The sequence below is a fragment of the Falco peregrinus genome, chromosome 15, assembly GCF_023634155.1.
Source record: "Falco peregrinus isolate bFalPer1 chromosome 15, bFalPer1.pri, whole genome shotgun sequence".
Lineage (NCBI taxonomy): Eukaryota > Metazoa > Chordata > Aves > Falconiformes > Falconidae > Falco > Falco peregrinus.
Genome location: NC_073735.1, coordinates 3,019,944 through 3,033,666, shown reverse-complemented (window position 1 = coordinate 3,033,666; position 13,723 = coordinate 3,019,944). Strand labels below are relative to the sequence as shown.

Below are 13,723 nucleotides of genomic sequence, written 5' to 3'. Positions count from 1 at the left end.
GCATATTTCTTCCTAGTTCCCTACTAAGGACGACAGGCCAACCCAGTTCTTGAAGTATCTGGTTCCCCACCGTAAACCCTGCACCATGCCCAAAGTTTATTTGCAAAAGGGAGAATTTTGGTATGGTTCCTCTTGTGTTTGCTGCCAAGACCAGGCAAGAGGAGTGAAAGCTGTGCTCTAACACCCTCATACTTTGCACCAGAAGGCAGCACGAGCACAATTAAATGCCTATAGGCATATATAGGCAGTGTTTGTCCAATAGGTTATGTGCTGTTGGCATAACGAGGTCTACAGCGTAATGAACAGAGCTCACTGCAGAAGTAGTTCAAAGCAGCAGATTATGCACAGAAAATATATGCAGAAAAGTAGGCTCTCTACAGGAAATCTCACTAGTTGTGAGAACCTAAATTTGGGAATAAATCCAACCATTTTAGAATGCACATTAAAATGTTAAGAAAAACAGCATTAGCATCAGGAACAAGCCTTGATGTCCTTACAGAATCCATAGAGGAGGTAATATATGTAAAACCAAGATTCTCATCAGATGGATGTGTTCCATGTTAAATGTTGATTTTCAGCAGAAGTCCTGTCTTTTTTGGTTTGCTTTTCAGAAAAAGCTCCAAATATCCTATTTAAATGCAGCTGAGGGTTGGCATACACTGAACTTGACAGTCGTATATAAATTCTGAATTCCTATGAGATTGCAAACAAGTGGTGCTTCCTTATAACTAAGGAAAACGCTGAAGGCATCTGGCAGTGCAGGTTTAAAATGAACTTTGTAATTGCCACAGAAAACAATGCAGGAGGCACCTGGAGAGGTAGCGCACAGGGAGCAGAGCAGGAGAGCCCAGAAAAGAATCAGTTAATCTCTTTGCAGAGCTGGCCTCGTGGAAGCGTACAGCAATCTTTTTACCCTGTGCTGAAGGGGAATTTAGAAAAAATCCTGGTCATGACGGATGATGGAATAAGCACAGATTGATCATTTCAGCAACGAGCTGGGTTTCTCTGTGCTGTCTTTTCATTCAGCTGTTCCTCCTCCTCATTTTCATCTTTCTCAGCACCTCCCCTCCAAAATCCTGCAATCTTCTCATCCCAGAAATGAGATCTTTTCCTTTATTTCAGCTACAAGACTCCAGCAAAACCTGATGGCGTTAACTATATCCGGACAGATGACGAGGTAATGATTTGCATGTAACATCTCTCTGCCGAGGAGAGGAAGAGGGTGGGCAGAGGACTGCTGGCTTTTTTAGGGCACCGCTCAGAACCAAGGAGACAGAACAGAGATAAAACAGAAGGGTGAAGGCTGAGTCATTTCCCTAGAAACGATGAACAGTTTAAGTTGCCTTAAGCGACCGATGCCAAGAGCTATCAAACGCAGCTCTGTCTCAGTTATCTTCTGGCTTGACCCCCTTAGGATGAGTTTCATTGGATTAAGTGGGCAGGCCATGATGCTTTTATAAGAGAATTTGCGTTTTGGGATTTGAATAGATCACTAGGCTTAAGATCAGAAAAAAAGCCTCTCCCTGTTAGCAGAGACATGGAAGAGGGAATGAGAAAGTCCCCTGCCGTGCCTTGGTACGTGCGGAGGACAGGAGGAGCAGGAGCACCTGGCCAGTGCGGCCGGTGCCTCCTTCTCCTGACCAGCTGGAGGGGGGATGCTACCTACACAGAATGCCAGTAGTTCTACAGATTGGATCTGCCTTTTCACGGGCAGATCGCAGCTGGGGACAGCAGCAGAGCTGCCCGGAAAGCCGCTAGATCCTCCCTACATCCAGAACTGTTTCATTGCAGGGTGACTTCAGACACAAGTCTTCATTTGTCATATAAGACGCCAAAAGAATACTGCAAACCAGCAAAAGCAAGTGTGAAAATACCTCCTCCAGGAACTCAAAGCAAGAGCAAAAGATTAATTAAGTGCGCTTGGAAGAGTTTGGAACACACAAGAACTTGATAGCTAGCTATCTGTATATCTCTTTTTTCTTTGCCAAAGTTTAAAGTAACTCCTCACTGCCCAACCTGCGTCTCCCCTGCCTCCGGAGATACCAACAGGATCGCCTAAACCTTTCCTTGGACTAAGGAAGCGTTTTAATACTTTCCAAGAGGCTGGGCTGTGGAAGTTTGTGGAATTGCCTTCTATTTGTGCTGCAGGGACACAGCCACAATGCGCAAACCAACCAGGGGAACAGCATTAGGGAAACGTGTAGTAGACATTACTAGTACGTACTACTAGTAGAGGAAAAAAAGGTGCTGGTACAGCAATAGACGGACTTCAAAGAGTAAGATTTATCCATGCAAGGGGGAGTCTTTTCCTCTCAGCAGCTTGTTGCCCAGGCCTGGCTGGTGACTTTTACACGTTTGTGATTGTCTTGCGCTTTTGACTCTGACTGCTCAGGTGCAGAACGGGGTATCTGAATAGCCTACAGTGCCAGATACCGATACGGTAAATGCTACTAATGTTCTCAGCCCTTTTGTAAACTTACTGAATTCTCGTTAACTCCATTTAACATGAAACAACGGGCAGCATCAGGCCAGAAGGACTGCTTCTGTTCACTGCTTTGTAGAAAACTCACTGCACGCAGGTAACCCCTCGTTCTAATCTGCACAAAGCAGGCTCGCCTCTTGCGTCTTTTGGTGTTTTAAAGAGGCTTAGAGTGGAGGCAGAGAACCTAGTGCTAAGACATCCCTTTCAGGAAAATTAAAGCCAAATACTTTCATGGGCTAAGACTGCCGTAAAAGGTACTGAGATATCTTCAAGCTTTTTTACCTTCTCCATTTATTTTGTAAAATCCCACATTCTAAATTTTTTGCAAAGATATATTTTGATTACTTCAGAAAAGGTAACGTTTCTATTTAAAGTGTAAATACGTGATGCCAGCAGTGTTTAAGTAACGTAGCTATTTTTTTACTTTTTAAGCTACTGAGAGGAGCTCAAACGTTGCTAGAGTATGGCACTGTCAGAGCATATCAGTATTATTGCAAAGCGTGATAAACTGCAGGTGGAACAGCATCTCTTTCCTCTTAAGCTAGCTTCAGCAATTTCCTTGTCACAAGAGGTCTTACCAGACACAGAACAGAGTCACTCAGGGATAGTTTTTTAAATTTATGGCAGGAGCTATCAACTTTTTTATATAGAAAACTTACTTTTCTTGCCAGTGACCAACACTTTGTTTTTGTTGTTGCAAGAAATATCCAGGGATGGCTTTTGGATTCAGTTCCAACAAGGTGACAGAGTGACTTCAACGTTTGCTACCCCTCTGCAAGTTCCCTAAAGCACTAACACAGCGTGACAGCTACGGCAACTTTACAGGCTTAAACTACATAGCCAAGGCAACTGTTTCTGGAGTTGGGAAAGCAAAAAGCTCGATACAAAAGCACTTCTGTAGTGTCAGTTGCAACTTTTCTCTAGATGGTAAAAGAAAAAAGAAAAAAAATAAATATCCAGTTCTCTCTGCTTTAGAGGGAATAATTGGAAACACGTGTTTCCCAGAAACATACATGTTGATCGTGTTGAAAAGCATTGGGTAATATAAGACTGCAAGATGTGGATGCAACACTAGAACTGTGCTGTGGTTTATGAATTTTTTTTTTTTTTAAATGTAGCATAATTTAGTGTTCTTGTATTTCCAATATGAATTGAGTTGTCTTAACTTTTCCTGTATACAGTATTTTGGATACTTGACGATTTGGACTGTCGGTGTTATTTTTTAGTGTTCTGCATTAATCTGCTTTGTTTCCTAGGGGCCTCGCTGGACATGCCATTGCTGCATTTGTTTTGCCTAAACAAAGCATTACCACTTCTCCTTTTGCTAATGACAGTAAAAAGAAGGATGGGGCAGCAATAACCCGAGTGTAACTCGGACGTTACCACTGCTATCTTGCAACTACATTATGGTTACCTTTTAAGATGTGCTCTTCGGCCAAGCCGGGCAGTACTGCTCACTGGCTGCATGCTGCCTCTAATCGTTACGACAGTAGTGAGCGTAACATTCCTTTGCACCTTCCGTACATCCACTACTCCTTTTCTATGCTGCTTGTAGGATACCTACAATAAGGGAGAGAAAGAAAAGGGTTGAATCAGGGTAGCTCTGGGCACTATGGGAGCACAATCTACAGTCTCACCATGAGCCAAAGGCGGCCTTCACGTGAAAAGCCAGCAAGCTAAGAATCGAGACTTATTTTTCAGTTCTAAAATGTGACAGTGGCATCTCTAACGAGAGAAGGGGCGATGATCCCCCTGATACAGCTCATGAGATCCGATTGATGGAATTCCTTGTATCGTTGTGAATAATATTCAGGTTTGTACTAATGTATTACGTTTAACTTTGCCAAGAATGTTTTACATAAATACCAAGCTATAAAGCATTCTTGTAGGGGTTTTTGTTTGGGTTTGGTTTTGTTTTTTCAACAGCCATAGTATTGGAGGCTTCTGTTTTCAGTTCAATGAAATAAGGAAAAGTCTTTTCTGTCAGAGCACTCACTTACTTGTATCGGGCTGAAAATTACAGCAAGTCTGTGGTAGGTTGCTATCAGTTTATTCCTGGGCATTTGTGTATCCCTGGTTCTTCCCTAGAGAGGTCAGATTAATGCTCGCAGGGCTCATCTCAAATACTGCCGGAGGACAGAACAAAAACTAGAAAAGCACAAGTCAGGAAATAAACCCTTCCAGTTTACCATCTGAAGTGGTTAAATAGTATTTTAAGGCAGGAGAGAAGGTAGGAAATGAATGGACATGGCCATAACTGACCATCGTTTAAGCTGAAGGCATTCCCTATGTCCCCTGTTCCCAGGTTTAGACTTCGATTTTGAGAACGAAGCTTAACCGCACTTGAAGCTTCGTTTTTCTGATCTTCAAAACAGCGTAGGGAAAGTGAGGCCAAATTATGGGATTCCAGCATAAGAGGTAAGTGCCTCTGCAAGGGCTGTGGCAAAAGCTCCCTCAGCTTCTTTGTTTCCACTTGTGCAGAAAAGCCTACTCTGTTTCTGTTATTCATGCCTGATTAAGACAAAGCAGCATGAATAAAAGATTCCATTTTCAAGTTTCAATGAAATCTAGGGCAAGAGCTCTGTAATAGAAGTCAACAATGGAAAAACTTCAGTTAGTTTCACATGGCATCAGAGATACTCAGGAATGGTCAGATTCCAGCAGTTACACAGTGCATTTATGATGAACAAGTTATCTGCACAGAGAACAAAGCTATGCATATGACTTACCAACCTCAATTTTAGTGAGTTACTCATATCCTGCTTGCAGTCAAGTAAGTCTATATTTAAAAGCCCAACATTAATTGAACTGAGTGCTTAAGATACCAGCGACGTAGTAGAAGAGACTTAGAGGCTGTAGAAATCTATAGAAAAAAATTTCTCTCTCAGATCAAGAAGAGGGGAGAAGCTGTGGGTGGAATTAATTCTGTAACCATTTATTTTCATAAAATGTTAATAGTTGAAAATAACATAGTTCAAGAATGGAAATATTCCATATAAAAGAACATTAACGCTGTTCATACACACAGGAGTTTGCACAACAAATAAGAGGTGATGTAGCGTGCAATTACCAGATTTAGGGGTGTGGCAGTGACAAGCTGTTTCACCTTTGTTCAAATTAAAGCAACTCTAGTATATAACCAAGAGGGACAATGAGGGATCGAGGGAACAAAGCTGAGCCACTCACTTCCCTGCAAGCTGTGATAAATGAATTTAATGCTAAGCTTGTGGCAGCATTATGCTCTTACTTTTCCAGATGGACAAATTATACATCCTGCGAGTGAAGAGCAAGCCTCCCTTTATACCGCAGTGTTCTAGCACTCCAGTAAGCTTTGTCAACAGCGGCAGCTTATAAATACATCTGTTAATGCAGGCTTTGTATAGGGCCGTATTCTAGACAGTTTCATGGAAAAACCAAATAAGAATAGATAAAGAAGGAATGACGTGCCCACAATGATTTATAATTGCAGAGGAAAAGGACAGATTCTAGGCAACATGGTGATTCTGTACAAAAAATGTTCAAGGAAAGCAACAGTTGTCTGGTTTCAGTGGAGTTCGCCGCCGGGACAGTCTTAGAGGGACTTGCTGGCTGCTTTTTTTCCTTGCTGGGGATTCTACTTTCCACTCCCGTGGCAGGGACGGGCTAGAAGGAGGAAGCAGAGTCACCATTTATTGTAAAACACTTTACCAGTCTTTCTCACTACGATTGCTGTTTCAGAACTACATTGAACTTACGGTTTCTCTGGTGCTAGCAAACAGATGATACCTCTTGACTCACAGTCAGCCTCTTTATTCTCTGCAAATAATGCATATATTTTTATATGTCAAAAAATGCCACCAATTGGATCATTTGGATCACTCACCAACCCCACCCCCAACCCCTCAAGTTTAAATCACAGAGATAACTTGCCTAGAGCTGAACCAGGTGTCTCCATCAATCTGATGTTACTGAGCCCCGCACTAAAAGTGAAGTCATTAATGTTCTCTGAAAGAAAAAGCACGTATTAGCAGTCTGCTTGTGACACAGCCAGAGGGGCAAGACATGCTGTAAAAGAACACTTAAGTGTCACAGAGCAAGTATACCCAGCTAATTGCAAGCACATACACATCTCGCTTCACCAGCCTGGCAGCTCTCAGTATTTCCCATCCAGCCTCAAAACGATGCGCTGAGTGCGATGGGTCAGTGGTGCACATCACCTTCACACTCCACGCTTACAGCCTTCCTTGTACGAGGCGGAAATTCATGTAAATACGGGAGCTCGGCCATGCGCCTGGCTGTCCTGCCTAGGTGGGAGAGCCCCACCTCCCACAGAAGCTTTGCCATCTCTGACAGCACGCCTGGTGCAGACCAGCTGCTTGGCCCAGTCAAGGCAGAACGTGGGGCCCCTGAAGCCGGACAGAGGACCTGAACAGCCGCTCCGTGAGGAACTGCCTGCAGCCAGACAAAAGGAATCTCTTGACAAGCGAGCTAGGTAGAATTCAGCTTGCCTGAAGAGGCTGTAGTTGTCAGCTGTCTCTTTCCTGTCATTTATCTCAGGAGAGATGTCACAATATTCAGATTTTACTTTACTCAGCGCTCTGTTTTACGCTTACGTTTCCCAGAACTTTTCACAAGGAATTAAGGGAGAAAGTGCTTTATAGGGCAGGAGCTGGAAACTCTGCTACAAGGCCTTCCCTCTGCAGACTAACTGGGTTTGCTCTTGAACTGCTTCCCTGTCCTCGAAAGGAATTGCTGACGCTTGAAGTGGAAATCCAGCTTGATCTATCCGCCGTAGCTGGCCTCTGCACCTCGCCAGGCTGACCTGCAAGTGTCCTGACTGCACAGTGTGCGCCTTAACCTTGGGTTAATGAGAGGTTTATGTGAAAGGATGAAAATGGTAAAGAACTGTCATCAAGAAGGGCTGCCCATGCAACCAAAGGTGGTGTCTTCACAACACGTCTTCCTGTACCACCACGAAGCAATCCACACTTGCCCAGACCCACTCGGCCATTCTCAAAGTAACAAGCAGGAGCTGAGGAGCCCCAAAGACAGCAGGAGAGCGTGACAGCCAGAACAGTCAAATAAAGAGACAGCTGTTCTTAACTTCTCAAGTACAAAGCGGTTTACAAAGAACTCCATCTCCAATAGTTTCAGAATGATACGCCGGAGAAAGAAAAATGTTTTATTTTGATTGTCTATCAGCCTGCAAGACCTGGTGCCGCCATGCAGATGGCTCAGCACCCGCTAACTGAAGTGATGATACTGCTCTGTACAGTTTGTCTCCCTGCTGAAGGACACATGCTGCCTTGAAGCAAAGTAGAACTCAACCTCGGTACTGCTGCAGATTAACATTCTTCCTCCCTTTTCACCATATGGTGCTTAAGTGAAACAGCCATGCAAACTTCCAGACAGAGATATGGTGCTTAAAGATTTCTGCTCTCTAAAAAACATGCCCCTGATTTTTTTTTTTTTTTGCACGAAGATCACTGCTTGTTGCTCAGGCAGCAAAGAGAAACATTGAGGCAGACAAATCTAGCCCAACAGTGGAGCATACAGGAAGAGAAGGGTCAGATTTTCCAGTGGATGCACATCACTGCCGCTGGTTTGCTCCTGCCTGCTTGTGGATGTCAGGTATTTGCTGCCTGCCTTATGGGCTACGTGGTGTTTGCTCTCCTTTGTGTGTGCAGGTCAGGTGTTTGCACAGACACAGGCAGAGTGCAGCCAGATAGCTACGCTTCTGCAGCGCTGACCCTTCCCCCCAACAGCTCACACCTGCCGAATGAGAGGTGGCCCGTCAGGCACTCACCCATACTCCCAACTGAACAGGAGCTCTCATCACACAATTCGCACCACAACAGAGATGCCCTAAAGGACTTTAGCAGCAAATTGACATAAAGGAAGGGAATCTACTGCTGGAACTTGGCTCCATTTGTGTTTTACTGTAGCTGCCTCTTATGCTTGCAGAAAGCGACACTGCAGAATGCTGCAGCGCCATCAGAAAGCATTCCAGTAAAACCTAACTTTTGAAGGTCAGGTTTTGTGGAATGGCAGTTCAGCTGCAATGGACATAAGCATAGCAGACTCACGATTTGTGTAGTAGAGATTCCTCTTTGTGTATTTTTACCTTAATTTCCACAGCAGAGTAAGAAAAACAAACCATTCTCCAACGCTCAGTTCAGTTCTTTCTTAGGGCAGAACACACCCCCTCAGACACGACCATGCAGGTTATTAATCCTACTCGAGCAGGTCTCTCATCTCTTGCAGCTGCCACAGCTCACTGCCTGCTCTAGAAACAGGTTGTAGCTCACCCAAGATCTTTCGTTTGGACAACAGGAATCCCCTATCTTAGGGCTGAAAAGGACCAGACCTTGAATACTTCCCTCTGCAGCAGGGTTCTGTAATTCAGTCTAAAAATGCTGAGCTACGCTTCCAGAGCGCGGTGCCTTGGCGCAACAGAATCCTGCACACTGGGCCACGCAGGCTATTAAGGAGCCACGACAGCATGCCTCCTTGGCACCCCAGAGCTGAAGGAGGAAGAAAGGGCAGTAGCTCTGTTACTTCAGCAGCCCAAAAATCCCGTGACATGTAAACGGAGACCACATTGGACTGTCCTTTCCCATGTACATCATTCATCTGAGACCTTCAGTTTCAGAATAGTTCTTATTTACTACTACCATTTAGATAAACAAAGAATCTATAGCTAACAACGACTCATTTTCTCTGCTATTTAGGGGGGCCATGCGTTGCTACCTTTCTCAGAGAATAAGCACTCAGGCCCAGTTTAGGAAGGGTCCCTTTGGGTTATACTTACGTTTTGGTGTGCTTATTGCACGGCCCACCACAGAATCATTTATTCTGGTAGACTGTCGATTCAGGCTTTGAAAGGACACTGGAAATAACAAGGAAATAATTAAGGCTAGAAATGTATTCACTCAGAGACCTCGAGGGTCTAACAATCAGGCTGTGTCAACTAGGTCTTCTAGTCCAACGCCAGATCAGTTTGCAGCCAGCTTCCTACCTTGCTTGCTGCCAGCAGTGCTTAATGGAAGTGATGAAGCCGTTCCTCCGACGCTCTTGCTGTGTTGCTTGCTTCTGGCTTCTGTTTCTTTCTTGGCAGAGTTCAGGATGGACAATGTGCTCAAGGATGCTGGCCTACAGGGCACAAAGCATGACAGAAACAGTGATTTCCTTCCGCAAGCCCTGATGAGACGCATGTAAAGAGGAGAGAGACCTGTCCCCTCCCGATCCTTATGATCTTAAACACCAAATGTAAGGGAGAAGATTATGCTGCAACACTGGTGACTTTCATACCACTAAGTACGGAGCGGATAAGCAAAGCAACAGCCCTGCAGAAACATCACCAGTAACGTAAAGGGAAACCCATACCTGCGACTCAGTAGTGGGTGTTTCGGAACACCAGGACTACGCGCAGTAAATTCGGAATGCACAGAGAAAGGACTTGATCTAGGTAGCGAGGACCGTTTCCCACTTGCATTACTACTGCAGCGACCAGGAGTTGCAGCTCTCTCCAAAGACGGAGGTTGCTACAGAGAACAGAAGAAAAGATCATCTGTCTAACAACAGATACAAGCGTAAAAAACCTCTAGATACTAGACACTTAGACACACTGCGTGATTAAGAACGGCCCTTTCTGTAATGGATGTAAAGGGGTGCAAAGGAGAAAGAATTTATTGGCCAGAATTTTAACAAGAAACAAATAGGAAATTTTGATGGGACACACACGCCCTACTTTAGAGGTCTATATACAGGCGCTCTTTTAAAATCAGCAGAAAGGTACTTCCAGGGTAGAAGTCATCTCATCTTAAGGTAGGTATCTAAAATAGTTCAGGACAACTGACCCAAGCACATACTTGTGTCTTTACACTGACTTTGAAAAGGGGATCTGCATGACTAGGACAGATACGTTGCTACTTTGTATACACCTAAAGTCAGATAAAATGAAGCCTTTTTTGACCTGTTTGTCATATTTATCACTCTGGGAGCAACATGTAAGCAGAGCCAGTGGCAAATTAGACTTAGTTTTCCTTTTAAACTGAATTCTTTTTACATTAATTGTTTGCTGCTCCTCTTTGCCTAATGTGTGTTGTTTGTTGTCATTCTAAGCATATTAAAATGACTGAAATGAAAGCTTCCGTCAGCAAATGTGAAGAAGTATGAGAACATTACATAACCATTCTGTTAAACATGTAACAGGGTCCACAGACACACAGTCTGGGCGTCATGTGTACACAAACTTTAGCAGAGGAGGCAGTACGGGTACAGATTTAATGGCACCAACCACCTCAGGCTGCGCTGCCGAGTCCTGCTCTTGGTCTGCGTTCTTCTCCCTGGCCAGCTGCTCTTCATATTTCTTCATATCGTACTCCAGCTCGGCTGCCAGCTGCTTGTCCACAGCAAAGAAGTCTTTGATTTCATTTCGGTAATCTTGCATCATTTCCTGGAGCAATAAGGAATGTTTAAACTCTCAGAAATCTCTCCTGACTACTGATTCACTTCCCCATTCAGATCGCAGCTGCTTAAGCGCAAAAGGAAATACCAGTTGGTAGAGCCGAGGTGTTTTTAACAGACTAAGTGTTTCGATTCCAATTTGTACTTCAGAACATGAAAAAGCTTTCCAGCATTCAAGCTTTCTGCCCACGTTCCACTGAGGAGGCTCACACGTAACACACTGCGAGATCCTTATCTAAAATCCCTCCACCTCCTACATTATTTAACACAGTGGCAGTGTCACAACATCCTATGCCTTCCAAATTTCCTTCCAAGAAGGCTGTTCATTCCATTACTGGTTGCACATCTAACACTAACTGAAGAGAGGGAAAAAAAAAAAATTCAAGAAGAAAAGACTTCGCCTTACCCGCAGGTAATTCATAAGGTCCTTAACAGCTGGGATCCTCTTCTGCTCCATCAAACACTTGAGTGACGTGATTACTGGGATGATGTTTTCTATAAAGTTCTTCTTTTGGACCTTGGTTTGAACAAAGCATGAACATTACATGATGCAGTAAAGGGGAAGCCACTCTGTGGTTAGATAAATGGCCTAAGCGAGAGGAGTCGCCACTCCACAGCAAGGGAATTGCCACAGCTAAGCCTGCTCTTATATCGCATGCACGCCCGTAGGCTTTTAACCTAAGTGGAGTCTTTCAAGATATATCACTTAAGTCAAGTCAGTTCTCACATTGAAGGCAGATTGCTAAAAGGCGCAGCAAAACCCACGTTGTTATGCTCAAATGCTTTACCAATAAGAGATCTGTGGAATAAACTCACCCTAGCATAGCTTCACTGACTTCAGAGGAAAGACGTTTCTGATCGCTACAACCGACCCCTCAAGTACAAGCATCCTTCACAAATCTACCCTTCATGGTTTGTTTTTCCAACACAGGGCTTCCACAGGTGCCCTCAGATCACACTGGGCTGCAGACAGAGCCTGAATAACAGCCTGTAGGCACTCTATGCTGTGGCATTATTAGGTTACTCGGGTATTTTTTGCGCGTTTCTCCATCGCAGAAAGGTAAAATTCCCCGCAGTATGGTGGCCAGCTCTCTTCCCACACCACATCAAGCGCCATTCACCTGCGAGATGAGCTTTTTTTGTGCTGCCTGTATGACAGCATTGGCCATTGCCATTTCATCTTCATCAGGCTGAATGTCTTCATCGGGTTTTGATCTCATCGTTGATAGCTTGATTTCTTTGCAGCTAAGGACTTCAAACGTATCCGAGAGCAGCTCACTGGCTTCCAGGTCCAATGGAAGGACGTTATCCACAAAGTACGCTGGAACACACAGGGAAGAAATAAGAAGGATCTTACTGGGAACAGCAGTGCCAGTAAAGACAGGAAGATAACATGGTTGGAATGAGAGAGAGCCTAATAGTTTTATAGAGACAGCAGTTCTTTCTTTGCCAGATTTCTAAAGACAGAGCCTTACCTAGGACACTGTGGCTGATCTTCGTTGTAATGCTGAACCTCTGCTCATCCGTAAAGTGGTCTAGCAGGAACTTGTAGATATGCATCCTTTTTTCTTTGTTATCTTTCCCCTTCAGAGAGAAGAGATTCTTTGCCCTGTGGCAGAACAAGACATTTTACAAGGGCCAAGTCACATTATGCGAACTCACAGAAATAATAAGACTTTAAATCAGCAAGGAATATTTGAATGTCACTTTCAAGACCCATAAACCTGTTAGGATACCACACACTCCCACAAATTACATGCAGAAGTCCTCCCAGAAGTGTCACAGGGAAGGCAGGACACTCTTAAATTAACACTGTTTCCCCTAGCTGTTTTCACCCTACTGCATACATAATTATCAAGTGCCACCGGCGCTTTGCTGCATGGCCAGACATCCCATCATCTAGCAAAAAAGGAGATACAAATGTGCTCAACTGACCGCACACTCTGGGGGAACCTGTTGTACTTCTCATGTTTCTCATAGCTATTGAAATGGAAGATGCACTCAATGAAGTACTGGGAGAACATTACTGGATTCCTCTTCAGTAAGAGATGCACCAGGCAGAACTCAGCAAATCTGGAAAGGAGGAAAAGAAAGAACTTACCACCAGCTTCTAAAAGCCACCCCTAAAACACAGTGTAGGGTTCACAGGCCGTAAAGCAAGAGGATGGTTTTCCTCTGCTAAGTCTCCCCCAATATCTCATTTAATTCTTGCCCAGCTCCATCTGGGCTTGAACAAAGATACCAGCTCACTGACTTTGAGCTTTTTTCATCCGGAAAGAGACACGACCTTTTCAGCATCCACAATAACTACTTGATTTCTTTGCCATTGAAGTAAACAGAAACAGGAATAAATTTGAACTTGAATCCAGACACAACAGTATTTAAATAACTTAACTTCCATTGTGGCTGAGACACGTACAGAACTTTGCAAAAAGTTAATCACCAAATGTCCTGCAAGAGATGCAAGTCAATCCCAGACTTAAGAACACGTTTTTGGTCTGGATGCAGCCGCTGAATGCAGATGCAAAGAAAAAGGCTCCCAAAGAAATAGCACCGTGTTCCTTAGCTCTAGGAACGTGATGTTGCAATGTCACCATCTACTGGAAAGACATTTTTACATACTAGAAAAAAATAACATCACTGAAGAGAAAAGAAATGGTGGCTATGCTCTCGTAAGCAACGGTAGGTTGATGGCCCCGGACACACCACGCTTCAGATTGATTGTTCCAGGTAGAAACAAGCAGCAAAGGTGTCCAAGCCTCCTCGGCATCCAGCATCCCTGCACAATCTACC

At 44.1% G+C, this 13,723-nt stretch overlaps 2 protein-coding genes across 3 annotated transcripts in view; one reads left to right on the top strand and one right to left on the bottom strand.

Annotated features, from left to right (window-relative positions):
- JAM3 (junctional adhesion molecule 3) overlaps positions 1-4,372 on the top strand; it is a 32,552-nt gene extending 28,180 nt beyond the window's left edge. The window contains exons 8-9 of the mRNA XM_055819483.1: positions 1,123-1,177; positions 1,792-4,372. Coding sequence (XP_055675458.1) covers positions 1,123-1,177; positions 1,792-1,827 — 91 coding nt within the window. The 3' untranslated portion in view covers positions 1,828-4,372. The remainder of the gene's footprint in view (positions 1-1,122; positions 1,178-1,791) is intronic.
- A 1,024-nt stretch (positions 4,373-5,396) lies between these two features.
- The window catches only part of NCAPD3 (non-SMC condensin II complex subunit D3), a 29,092-nt gene continuing 20,765 nt past the window's right edge, over positions 5,397-13,723 (bottom strand). Inside the window, exons 25-35 of one of the 2 annotated variants that reach the window (XM_055819476.1) lie at positions 12,866-13,003; positions 12,406-12,539; positions 12,052-12,251; positions 11,337-11,447; positions 10,761-10,919; positions 9,848-10,005; positions 9,480-9,613; positions 9,273-9,350; positions 6,392-6,466; positions 6,217-6,277; positions 5,397-6,124 (exon numbers count right to left, since the gene is read on the bottom strand). In XM_055819476.1, the coding sequence (XP_055675451.1) occupies positions 6,001-6,124; positions 6,217-6,277; positions 6,392-6,466; positions 9,273-9,350; positions 9,480-9,613; positions 9,848-10,005; positions 10,761-10,919; positions 11,337-11,447; positions 12,052-12,251; positions 12,406-12,539; positions 12,866-13,003 (1,372 nt within the window). In that variant the 3' untranslated portion in view covers positions 5,397-6,000. The remainder of the gene's footprint in view (positions 6,125-6,216; positions 6,278-6,391; positions 6,467-9,272; positions 9,351-9,479; positions 9,614-9,847; positions 10,006-10,760; positions 10,920-11,336; positions 11,448-12,051; positions 12,252-12,405; positions 12,540-12,865; positions 13,004-13,723) is intronic. The other variant, XM_055819477.1, reaches the window with a different exon arrangement.